The following is a 13,543-nucleotide window of genomic DNA, read 5'->3' on the forward strand; positions in this document are numbered from 1 at the left end:
TAGGGGGCCTGACACACAGGACAGCCTTTAATAAGTGTTAGCTACAATGATCATCCATAAAAGTAAACTCACAATCTATGGGGGAAAAAGACACAGGCAACCAAGTCAGACCATCTGTGATGTTCTATATCAGAGGGAGGGCGTTCTGACCGAAGGACTCAGAGGAGGCTTTGTAGAGAGAAGACATTTAAGATAGAAACTAAATAATGATCATTTTGGCAATTAGTCAAGAAAACTCCTGTGCATTTCCGTTGTCCTTCGTTCAGTGCAGTGAGTATGAGAAAGAGTTTGTTTTTTAATAAATCTCAAGTCTTTTACCAGCACTTGGAGGACATAGTGTATTCAACTACTTAGATTTAGTCTGTCAACATGTATATGTTAACAGAAAGGGTATGTTTCTCTGGAATTGTCAAGGGAACAACACTATTGTCTGTTTCCAACTTTACTTATGCAGGTGTAGAAAGTCATACTAGGGTTGCACTACATCCACCAAGAGGAGAGGCAAGAAAGGTCTTCCATCTCACTGTGGTCTTATAATCATTGAGTAGGCGCCACTTCTAAGGAATGGCCACCACCCAGCTCTCACCCACCTTAACTTGTGGAGGAGAGCAGTGCAAAGAAAGGGAGTCTGACCACTTTTCAGAGATTCTGGATGGTATCAAGGGGCTGATATGTCCTAACCAATTTGAAAGACTCATGGGATTCGTGTGTTTATAGGATAATGGAAGGATAGGGTATCAGGAATAATGTAAGATACAAATTTACAGGAAGCTAATGGCCACCATTAATTGAGCACCTACTATGCTTCCAGAACTCTACTGGGAGTTTTTCCTACATTCTCATATACAATCCTCAGAGCAATCCTACAAGGAAGATACTAGTATTATTCCCATTTTACAGATGAGATAAGAGAAGCTCAGAAATTATACATCCCTAAATATCCTTTCTAAGTCAGAAATATTGGCTTCAAGAACATCAAGATACTCAGGCTGATGTTAATAAGAGTGTTAGGGTATGAATATAATAGGCAATCACATAAGCATCAAAGGACAAGAAGTGAGTGGTATGCCCTGAAAAAGTGAAATATCAGGGCTAACTGACTATTTCATATCTTTGATTCCCTCTCCCTCTCTTTCTCTCTCACTCTCTCTTTCTCTCTCAGAACATAGCTTGGCCGTAAGTCTTCTATCTTTTGACTAAAGTCTCTCCATCAAGCAGTTGGGTCAGGTGTTATCTTAGTCTGCCTGGGCTGCTATAACAAAAATATCATAGACTGGGTAGTTTAAACAATAAACATTTATTTTTCATAGTTCTGGAGGCTGGGGAGTCCAAGGTCAAGGTGCTGGCGGATTCTGTGTCTGGTGAGAGCCTACTTCCTGTTCATAGATGGCCGTCTTTTCAATGTGTCTTCACATGGTGAAAGGAGCAAGGGAGTGCTCTAGGGCCTCTTTTATAAGGGCACTAATCTCACTCACGAGGGCTCCACTCTCATGAACTAGTCACCTCCCAAAGGCCCCACCTCCAAATACCAGCTATTGGGGATTAGGTTCAAACATATGAATTTTGGGGAACGCACACATCAGTCTGTATCAGGTGTCCGGCCATGAAATAGTCAGTTAAAAATAGATGGTTGAGTTTATGCAGCTGTAGAGAGCTATACCATCTCTAATGGTATCATGAAGCTGGAAAGTGGCAGTGGAAGAATCCTAAACGAGGTCTGCCCAATTCAGAAACCCATATTTTCCCCACTACTTTATAAAAAGAAGGCAGGGCAGAACAGGATTTGAATAAGACATTCAGCTATCTATCCACAAAGGTGGCCCCCACATTTTATAAGGCCTGAGAAAGAACTCTTTAGCAAGGAGATCAGAAACCATCCAATCCAAATTCCTTATTTTATAGGCCAAATGACTTGGCAAAGCAATGTGGTTAATATTTACTTAAAAGATATTTGGAAAGGAAAAAATGTAACTCTTCTCATGGGTGCATAAATAATCTAATAGCTTTCAAATATTGTGGGGTTTGGGCAAGCTAAAGAGGGAGATTAGCAACAGCCAAACATTTACGTTGCTATGGCAATATGTTTAAACTGCCCAAATCCAATACTACAAATCAAGTATTGGACTTCCCTGGTGGCGCAGTGGTTAAGAATCCGCCTGTCAATACAGGGGACGTGGGTTTGAGCCCTGGTCCCGGAAGATCCCACATGCCATGGAGCAACTAAGCCCGTGCAGCACAACTAGTGAGCCTGCGCTCTAGAGCCCGAGCTACAGCTACTGAGTATGCGTGCCACAACTACTGAAGCCCACACACCTAGGGCCCATGCTCCATAACAAGAGAAGCCACCGCAGTGAGAAGCCCACACACTGCGATGAAGAGTAGCCCCTGCTCGCCACAACTAGAGAAAGCCTGCATGCAGCAACAAAGAACCAACATGGCCAAAAATAAAATATAAAATAAATTAATTTTTAAAAAACAAATCAAGTATTTACTTAACATTTTACTTTGACATTGAAGCCTAAGTTTTTGAGAGAGTTAAAGTTATCTCCTTTTCCCCCAAGTTAGAAAATATTTTGGCAACTTTGACCCCTGATCCTGACCTAAAGAGCATGTATAGAATGTTTAAAATACTTGTTTGTAGATCTCCTTGTGAAGGTCTTAGGAAATAATCTCAGAGAAGTGTTAAGACAAAGCCATGCAGATTTTCTTGACAGTTTTCTCTGAGTTCCAAATTCAAATTATCTGAATGTGTAGCAGATGTTTTAGTGAAATATTATGGATCAGTATGCTGAAGTGCTACTCAGATGGTAATTTTTGAGATGATGCAGAAACAGAAATATTATGTAATGATTTTTTAAAAATTGAAGTATAGTTGATTTAGAGTGCTGTTTTAGTTTCAGATATACAGCAAATTGACTCAATTATACATATCTATCTATCTACCTATCTACCTGTCTATCTATCTGTCTCTATCTTTTCTTTTCAGATTCTTTTCCCGTATAGGTTATTACAAAATATCGAGTATAGTTCCCTGTTCTATACAGTAAGCCCTTGTTGCTTATCTATTTTATATATAGTAGTGTGTATATGTTATCCCAAACTCCTAATTTATCTCTCCCGCCTTTCCCATTTGGTAACCATAAGTTTGTTTTCTGTGTCTGTGTCTATTTCTGTTTTGTAAATAAGTTCATTTGTATCATTTTTTTAGATTCCACATATAAGTGATATCATATAATAAAGTAATGCAAAATGGCATGAATTCTGCACTTTAAATAATATGAAAATATGTACCAGGGAAAGATGCAATCTACACACTGAAAACAGTTGTTTAACCATGAAGAATCTATGGTGATTTTCCACAGGATAGTATTTTTTTTAATTGATCATCACATTATATTACTAAATATAGCCAAATTTTATTGAGTGATTGCTTTATTAATGCTTTATTTACATTGCTTAGCTTAATGTTTATTAGGAAGATATTATCATACGTCACCCTTTGTAGATAAGAAACTGAAGATAATACATTAAAAAGTTGATTGAGATAAGTTTCTAAGAGGTTTTCTCCAAAGTTCTTAATAAAGAATAATAACGATGATACTAGTAGCTAGCAATTACGTAGATTTAGCATGTGCCAGGCACTAAGTGCTTTATATTTACTAAAAATTTTCAATTCAATCCTATGCAGTACTACTATATTCCTTTTTATAGATGGGGAAACCGAGGCCCAGAACCAGGTTCCCCCACCAATGTGGGGCAGAATCAGGATTCGAACAGTTCAGCTCCAAAGTCTGCACTCATCTGTTTACTGCTCTAGTCCCAGGGCTTCGTGAAAGTAGCAAAGAAAGAATGAAAAGAGAAATTACAAAGGAAAAATTAAAGTACGTGTGGTAAATCCAAAACAACTCAATGTTCCAGTGTGAATGCGTGGGAGAAAGTGGTTTTACTGACTAATAGGGGAGGTTGATTTGAACATGTTAAATTTTAGATAACCTTGAAATATTCTGAGTGGAATGTCCGGCTGGGAAACATGGGAATGTAATAGGCAATATAAAATGACTCAATATGTAGATTCGAGAGTGTGCAAAGAGAGGTAAGAGAACTTCTTGTTTTCAGTCTGGCACGCAAGGAGCTTGGAAGTCACCACACCATCCTAACAACAAGTAATATGCTAAACAAACTGAGAAATCAACAACTCTTCTTAGAACCATAAGAGAAATGAGGTCTCAGGGCAGACTGCTGCCCCCCAATTTCTTGTATTCCAAGAAACCAATTGGAATACAGAGGATCACAGCTGACTGGAGCAGCGACTGCCAGGGAAACCAGCACTGGGTAGGAAGACCTGAACTGCAACTGAAGAATTGCTGAAGGCTCAGTTAAAAACGGAGAGAGTTAAACAACTCCAGGCGGACTCAGAAGGAGACCTCCACACTTTTGTGAGTTTTACCTCCTGGATCTCGACCGGATTCTCAGTTATTATTGGAGAAAAATCCCCTCCTGCTTCCTGCAGGGGGGATGAGAAGAGGAACCTTTTGAAATATGCCAGCATATTTTGTTCCTCTCAACAAGGCCTTCCCTCAGGAGCAGCTATTTAACCAAAGCCTAACCTTCTGGGGTTTTTATCAGAGCCTAAGTTACCTGGGGGAAGGGAAATACCCAACTCCAGCCAGCTCTAGCCATCCTGTCTCACCTAAGGGGGGTGGGAGGGGGACTGAGAAGCCCTGACAAAGTTCACAGTGCAGGGGCACAGGCTCACTGAAAGACTCATAGGGCCACAGAATCCTTCCCCTCTCCCCACACCTTACCACCGCATTACTAAATCATATTTTCATCAGTTCCTTTTACCTAGCACAACATGTCCAGATATCAAGGAAAAATTACAAGGCGTACTAAAAGAGACAGAGGAACCAGACTGTAGGAAGCAGACTCAGATATGGCAGGAATGTTGGAATTATTGGACTGGGAATTTAAAACAACTATGATTAAGATGCTAGGAGCTCTCATGGATAAAGCAGACAGCGTGCAAGAGCAGATGGGCAATGTGAACAGAGAGATGCCCCGTCCTTCCCTAGAGGGAAGTCAGGATGAGTGTAGTTTGGCATTAAGTAGGTATAAATGCTTTGCTGTTAATATTGATCTGTTGTAACGATCATTTTACCCTTTTGTAGTCTACTCTGTGATGCTGGAGCTGTGACTCTCCAAACTAAATTGCCCAGAGTCTCTTGACATGTAGTTTCCCTAAAGTTTTTGTCACGGAGAGATCTGAACATAGGAGAAGGGAGAGGGGACTTTCTTTCCAGTTCCCGTTAGTGTCACAAGGTTGGCTCCATCCGCCAGCTGCTTTAGGTGCTTGGGGCACCAGTCTTGCTTCACCCCTCAGAGGCAGCAGCAGCAGCTGGGCCCAGCTCTCTTGGCAGAGTGAGTGTGAGCTTTGCCTTCTGAGCAACCACTAGGCTGTACCCTCTCCTTGCGTGGTCTGAGCCACAACCCCGTGGGGCCCTTTTGCTCAGGTTTCTGTTCTGGCAACCCCACTACTTTCTTTTCATTCTCCCAGCCCTTTCGGAGCTTAATGCTTTTAATGTTCTTGGTGACTTCAATATGCCCTTTGTGATCTTTCTAACAATTCTATAACCAATTTTTCTGTATTAAATTCCTCTTTATTTGAAATACAGAGTTGTCTGCTTTCCTAACGGGGCATATTGATACAGATCTTGGCAGCAGGAGTGGTTCCAGAAGCAGACCCTCAAATAAACAAGTGTTAGTGCAGATTGAGTTGATGTCTTTTTAATGGTCATAATTTGCTGAAATAGAAAGCACTGGGATGAGTATGTTTAAGGGATGTGAGAAGAAAGGCAAAGATCCAGAATCGTCAACTAAGGAGAAGCCACTAGAGATGACTAACAGGGCCCAGTTCCTCTTTCCCATGACAGGTTTATATGGGTCTGATCTGCAGTGTTTTGCACACCCTCCATGTGCCTTCAAGCAGAAGTTTTCCAGAACATTCCAAGGTGTTTGCAATATAGTACCTTTTGAATCTTTATCTGATACAGTCACTGAAAATGACTCAGCTACATATACCTATTTGTACAGTGCTATGAAATTGGTTTTAAAATGTTCATTCACTTTGTATTTTATTAATCCTAGAATGTAACCAACTCTTAATGTCTTCATCATTTTTCCAGTTTTTTATTTTTTATTTTCATTTTACCAAAGTGATACATGAATATACATACGCAAATTTTTTTTCCTACGAAGTCTAACAGCAGTATTTGCTTTCCCACTTCTTCCTACAATTACTCCTCCCTAGAAGACACTGCTTTCAACTTTTGAAACTTATCATGTGTTTTATCTCTGCATGTCTAAGTAGCATGCATACATTCCTAACTTGGTTTTTCTTTGGGCATTTTGTTGTTCTCACTTTGAAGGATGAGCATTTGGGGTAGTCATTACCACAAAAAGACTCTAGTCCTCCCCTGTTTCCCAAACGAGTAATAGATATTAGAGTAATTTATATTATTATGACAATGTAAATGCTACTTACAGATGAGCCATGCAGTATGCACTGCTTTTTTTTTTTTCTTTCTACCTGAACAATTTCATTTTTCCCTAGGATTAAATACTGGCTTTAAAAAAACTAGTTTGGTTTTGTCTTTATACTTAACAAGTAATTCAACGCCCAAAGCATAGCCAGTTGTCTAATTCTCCATTCAAGGCATGTAGATGTATCAAGTATCCCATCAATTTTGTCTTGACGGGAAGTCTCTCCCATAGTCTTTGACTTGCTCCAGAATGGCCTGGGTGCACTCTGCATCTGGGGCAGTCTGTTGTGTTGCTTTCTTCTGGCTGCTGTAACAAATTACAGTAGTCCCCCTTTAGCTGAGGGGGATACGTTCAAAGACCTCTAGTAGATAGATGCCTGAAACCTTGGATATATACTGCCTGAAACAATATATATGGTACTAAACCCTATATATACTTTTTTTTTTTTTCGGTACGTGGGCTTCTCACTGTTGTGGCCTCTCCCATTGCGGAGCACAGGCTCCGGACGCGCAGGCTCAGCGGCCACGGCTCACGGGCCCAGCCGCTCCGCGGCATGTGGGATCTTTGCGGGCCGGGTCACGAACCCGTCTCCCCTGCATCGGCAGGCAGACTCTCAACCACTGCGCCACCAGGGAAGCCCCCCTATATATACTCTTTCTCCCTGTACTAACAGGTGTGTAGCCTATACAGCATGGATATGCTGGACAAACGGATGATTCACACACTGGGCAGGATAGAGGGGCATTGCATGATATTTCATCATGCTACTTAGAAAGGCGCTCAATTTAAAACTTATGAATTGTTTATTTCTGGATTTTTTCTTGTAATATTTTTGGACCACAGTCGACTGTTGGTAACTGAAACTGCAGATAAAGGGGGACGACTGCACCACAAACTGGATGGCTTAAAATAACAGGTTTATTTTTCTCCCAGTCTGGAGGCCGAAAGTCTGTGTCACTGGGCTGAAATCAAGGCGAAGGCTTGGCTGCGCTCTCGCGGAGACTCTAGGAGAGAATCTGTTCTGTGACTTGTCCACCCTCTGATGGCTGCCGCATTCCTTGGCTTGTGGCTGCATCACTGTAGCCTCTCCTCCTTCTCTGCTCCTTTCCTTCCTCTTCCTTTTTCATATTGTCTTCAGAAGCTTGTAGGATGTTTTGTTAATTCCTAGTAGTCTGAAATTTTCCAGTGATCTGTTCTGGGTGTGGGTGTATTTCTATCCATTTTACTGGCATTCAGTGGCTTCTAAAAGATATGAAGATTAACTTCCTTCAGTTCTAGAAAATTTACTTAGATTGTTTTATTAATGCTCTTCCGTTCCTGCCCCTTTCACTCCGCTTTGTCTGTTCTTTCATGCTGGAACTCCTACTGCTCATATATTGAACATCTTCATTTGGTACTCCAATTTTCTCTCCCCCTGCCCCTTTTTCCTTTTTCCTATCTCTTTATGTTTTTGCTCCCTCCAGCTCCAAACTCCCTCTTAAAATGCAGGCACAGGTGGCAGCATGAGGGTTTGCAGAGCATGGCACAGTCTTCCTAGGGGTTGGGGGCATTTATAAACCTAGGGCTGGCACTTCATCTTTAGTTCCAGTCGGGGGAAGCAGGAGATTGGAACAGAGCCTAAGTAATGTTATGCAGTAGTGTACCAGCTCAGAGTGCCTTCCTGGCTCCCCGCAATGACAAATTGGATTTCTAAGATCAAGAACTTCTATTAATCTCCCCCTAATTGTCACCCTTTGAATTTGCAGACCTTATATTCATGGAAATAGGGGCCCTGATTTTTTGCTTACTGTGCTAGCTAATACCCTGAGAAATTATCAATGATATTTATATGATGATTGTTAAGTTCGTGGTCCACTTAACACTTGTGCTACTGCTTCAACAGTTATAGCTAGATAATATAAGATCTCGGTTTGCCAGAGACAGTTACTGTTGTCCCAGTGTTAATTATTGATAGCTCACTTTTCACTTTCAGGAGTGTTCTAGTTGTGATCACCCTACTTATGCCTGGATATAACTTAGATTTAGTCAGTTGCAAAAGGCTTCCTTGGAATAAAGAAAACTTTCAGAGTTTCAAGAGTTAGAAGTTCATGTTAATTATTTAACAAATAGCTCCTGTGGTGGTGACCTATTTCAGCAATATTGCAACAATGAAAAGAGTAATATAACACTTAACTAATTTTTACTACTTTATGAGTCATACTAGCTAGTCTAGGATTAGAAAGCGCAAAGGCTAATGTAACTTTAAAAAAATTAGATAGAGTCATAAGAAAACTACTCTCAGAAGCTATATTAGAATGAGTCAAAGTCTATATTCAATAACTACATAATATTTAAATATTTAATTTTTTTAGGAACTGATTATTACAAAACCTCAGTTAAGTGTTCACTGAAAGATTTGAAAGTGGTGATTGTATTGAAGTATGTCCATTTTTATTTGTATAAAACTTGCAATAACCTGGAAATGGGCCATTGCATGGGAATAGATAAAATTATTGAAATGAAAATGCATGAAAAGTACAATAGTCACATTGTAGCTTTATCAAATTGGTGTTTGAACTTGAGATTAATTCAATGAGATTAATGGTCTTATATGCGGACTTGATTTTATTTTTTTTGACTTACAATCCAGAAGATATTCTGTGTGCTACTGTCACAAACATCACACAACACCAGAACTTATTTATTAGCCTAAGCTGCATACTAAGTGGAACTTAAAAAAAATTCTGGTTCACACAGCTGTGTGAAGTATTATCCAGATAAGCTATTTAATGTGTTAATATTTGTCGACAAATATTACAAAATTTTCTTTTGAAAACAAACCAGAAGAAAAGCAAGATTTTTCTTATGTAAGCATTATGTTTTTGGTGTGCTGCTCACCCGGAAATCAATGAATTGCAGTAAACTTGGTGGTATCCAGCTGCCTTAAGGTAGATCGCTGCAGTCTCAAAACAGAATTAATATTTGCTTATTCTAATGTCAAAACTAAAGATCCTCCTCAGATGCCGTGTCTGGGATCTGAGTTGCAGAGAGGGGAAGCAAAGGATGCCAAAAAATAACTTAAGGAATAAGTATTTCTCCAGAGTCTAAACTCAGGCCTTGGGAAAGTAGAAGCTAAAAGAAAGCTGGAGTGCAGTATATTCCTCTATCTCCAAAAGAGAATTCAAAAGCACCCCTCCCACCAAAGGGCAAATAAAAATAAATAGCAGGAAATGTTTGGAGGAGTCATGACCTATTTCTGTGACACACAGAAACTTCCTCTCTTATAGGGATATTCCAAGGCACACAATACTCAAGCCACTGATTATTTCCAAGTCTGAGGGGTTCTGGGCTTTTTGAGCAATTTTTATTTATTTATTTTAACATTAAGTGTACACATTGGTGAGTCTTGCCCAATTAATATACCCCTAAATCTACTCTAAATCTACCACCACAAACAGAATATGGAAAATTTCCATTTCCTTAAAAGTTCCCTCATGCCTCTTTGCAGTCAGTCTACCTACACACACCCAGGCCCAGGCAACCACTGATCTGCCCTATGTTAGTATAGACTGCTTAGCTTGTTCTAAAATATCATATAAATAAAATCAAGCCAGGATAAAGTCTCACGTATTTAGCTTCTTTATTCAGAATCATGTTTTTGAGATGTAAACATGTGTATATCAGTGGTCTGTTCCTTTTTATTGTGAGATAGTAGCTCATTGTATGGATTTACCATATTTGTTTATCCATCCACCAGGGGATGGACATTTCAGGTGCAATTTTGGCTAGTGTGAAAATAGCCACTAAAAACACTTGTGGACAAGTCTTTTTGCGGACATATGTTTTCTTTCTTTTGGATAAATATCTAGGAGTGGAACGGCTGTGTCATATTGTGGGTGGATGTTGAACTTTATAAAAAATAGCCACACTATTTTCCCAAGTAGTTGTACCATTTTACATTCCCACTAAGAGTGTATGTGAATTCCAGTTGTTCCACATCCTCACCAACACTCGCTGTTGACAGTCTTTTAAGTAGTAAGGCCAGACACTATGAAACTCTTAGAGGAAACATAGGCAGAACACTCCATGACATAAATCACAGCAAGATCCTTTTTGACCCACCTCCTAGAGAAATGGAAATAAAAACAAAAATAAACAAATGGGACCTAATGAAACTTCAAAGCTTTTGCACAGCAAAGGAAACCATAAACAAGACGAAAAGACAACCCTCAGAATGGGAGAAAATATTTGCAAATGAAGCAACTGACAAAGGATTAATCTCCAAAATTTACAGGCAGCCCATGCAGCTCAATATCCAAAAAACAAACAACCCAATCCAAAAATGGGCAGAGGACCTAAATAGACATTTCTCCAAAGAAGATATACAGAGTGCCACAAACACATGAAAGAATGCTCAACATCATTAATCATTAGAGAAATGCAAATCAAAACTACAATGAGGTATCACCTCACACCGGTCAGAATGGCCATCATCAAAAAATCTACAAACAATAAATGCTGGAGAAGGTGTGGAGAAAAGGGAACCCTCTTGCACTGTTGGTGGGAATGTAAATTGATACAGCCACTATGGAGAACAGTATGGTGGTTCCTTAAAAAACTAAAAACAGAACTACCATACGACTCAGCAATCCCACTACTGGGCGTATACCCTGAGAAAACCATAATTCAAAGAGTCACGTACCACAATGTTCATTGCAGCTCTATTCACAATCGCCAGGACATGAAAGCAACCAAAGTGTCCACCGACAGATGAATGGATAAAGAAAATGTGGCACATATATACAATAGAATATTACTCAGCCATAAAAAGAAACGAAATTGAGTTATTTGTAGTGAGGTGGATGAACCTAGAGTCTGTTATACAGAGTGAAGTAAGTCAGAAAGAGAAAAATAAATACCATATGCTAACACATATATATGGAATCTAAAAAAAAAAAAAAAGGTTCTGAAGAACCTAGGGGCAGGACAGGAATAAAGACGCAGATGTAGAGAATGGACTTGAGGACACGGGGAGGGGGAAGGGGTAAGCTGGGATGAAGTAAGAGAGTGGCATGGACTTATATACACCACCAAATGTAAAATAGCTAGTGGGAAGCAGCCGCATAGCACAGGGAGATCAGCTTGGTGCTTTGTGACCACCTAGAGGGGTGGGATAGGGAGGGTGGGAGGGAGACGCAAGAGGGAGGAGATATGGGGATATATGTATACGTATAGCTGACTCACTTTGTTATAAAGTAGAAACTAACACACCATTGTAAAGCAATTATACTCCAATAAAGATGTTAAAAAAATTTTCTTTTAGCCAATCTAGTGAGTGCAGTGTTATTTCAATGTGGTCTAAATGTTCCCTTACTTCAAGACTAATTTTTTGAGCATTTTGCTCTATTGGTGATCTGTATAATATCTTTTGTTAACTGTTTAAATCTTTTACTTATTTTTAGTGGGCTGTCTTCATCCTGTTTGGTGGCAAGAGTTCTGTATACATTCTGGATACAAGTGCTTTGCCAGGTATGTGTTGAGAATATTTTATTCCATTCTTTGGCTTGCATTTTCATTTCCTTAATGGTGTTATTTAGAGGAGCATACATTTTTAATCTCGATAAAGTCTTATTTATCAATTTGCTCTTTTATAAGTAGTACTTTTATGTTCTAAGAAATATTTGCGTTAAGCCAATAGGCGAAGATTTTTCCTATGTACTCTTCTAGAAATTATATAGTTTTAGCTTAAACATTTATGTCTATGATCCAAGTTAAGTGAATTTTTGTGTATGGTGGGAGGTAAGTGTTGGGGTTCATTTGTTTTCCTAAGGATAGCTACTTGTTCCAGCCCCATTTCTTGAAAATCTCTCCTTTTATCCATCACGTTACTTTGGCACTTTTGCTTAAACACACACACAAATGTGGGTCTATTATTTCTGGATTCTGTAATCTCTAATATGTTCTATTGCTGTTTGTTTATCTTTGTGCTAATATTGCACTATTTTGATTACTATAGCATTACAGTAATTCCTGAGTCTTCCAACTGAGTCCTTATTTTTCAAAACTGTTTTGGAGATTCTAGGTCCTTTGAACTTTCATATAAGTTTTAGAACCAGCTTGTCATATTCTACAAAACAAGCCCACTGAGAGAGTGATTGGAATTATATTAACTCTATAAATGAATTTGGGGTCAGATGATATCGTAATAATCTTGAGTCATCTAATCCATAAACATGGTATATCTATTCTTTTATCACCATCTATAATAAGTGACAAAAAGTTAAGTAGATTTCAGTGTATAATTCTTGTACATATTTTGTTCATTTTATCCCTAAGTATTTCATATATTGAATGATATGTAAATGAAAACTATTTTCCAATATTTCATTGTTACTATATTAAAATATAATTGATTTCTATATATTGATATAGTATTCACTAACCTTGCTAAATTCACTTCCTAATTCTAGAAACTTTTGTTGCATTCCTTAGGATGTATACACTCATGACATCTGTTAATAAAAGCAGCTTTTTTCTATATCATTTTAAAAAAATTTTATTGGAGTACAATTGATTTACAATGTTGTGTTAGTTTGAGGTGTACAGCAAAGTGAATTTGTTATACATATATCCACTCTCTTTAATTTTTTTTTAGATTCTTTTCCCATATAGGCCATTGCAGAGTATTGAGTAGAGTTCCCTATGCTATACAGCAGGTTCTTATTAGTTATCTATTTTATATATAGTAGTGTGTATATGTCAGTCCCAATCTCCCAATTTATCCCTCCCCCCGCTTATCCTCTGGTAACCATCAGTTTGTTTTCTACATCCATTACTCTACTTCTGTTTTGTAAATAAGTTCATTTGTACCCTTTTTTAGATTCCACATATCAGTGATAACATATAACATTTGTCTTTCTGTGTCTCACTTCACTCAGTATGACAATCTCTAGGTTGCTACAAATGGCATTATTTTGTTCTTTTTTATGGCTGAGTAATATTCCATTGTATATATGTACCACAT

General features: G+C 38.7%; 1 protein-coding gene across 1 annotated transcript in view; it reads left to right on the forward strand.

Moving 5' to 3' along the window:
- Positions 1-369: 369 nt before the first annotated feature.
- The window catches only part of CUNH4orf17 (chromosome unknown C4orf17 homolog), a 54,276-nt gene continuing 41,102 nt past the window's right edge, over positions 370-13,543 (forward strand). Inside the window, exons 1-3 of the mRNA XM_027116970.1 lie at positions 370-390; positions 3,840-3,881; positions 11,982-12,048. Of these exons, the coding sequence (XP_026972771.1) occupies positions 370-390; positions 3,840-3,881; positions 11,982-12,048 (130 nt within the window). The remainder of the gene's footprint in view (positions 391-3,839; positions 3,882-11,981; positions 12,049-13,543) is intronic.

This window comes from Aethalodelphis obliquidens, unplaced genomic scaffold (assembly GCF_003676395.1).
Source record: "Aethalodelphis obliquidens isolate GAN/ISIS:26980383/991018 unplaced genomic scaffold, ASM367639v1 scaffold17, whole genome shotgun sequence".
In the NCBI taxonomy this organism is placed as follows: Eukaryota; Metazoa; Chordata; class Mammalia; order Artiodactyla; family Delphinidae; genus Aethalodelphis; species Aethalodelphis obliquidens.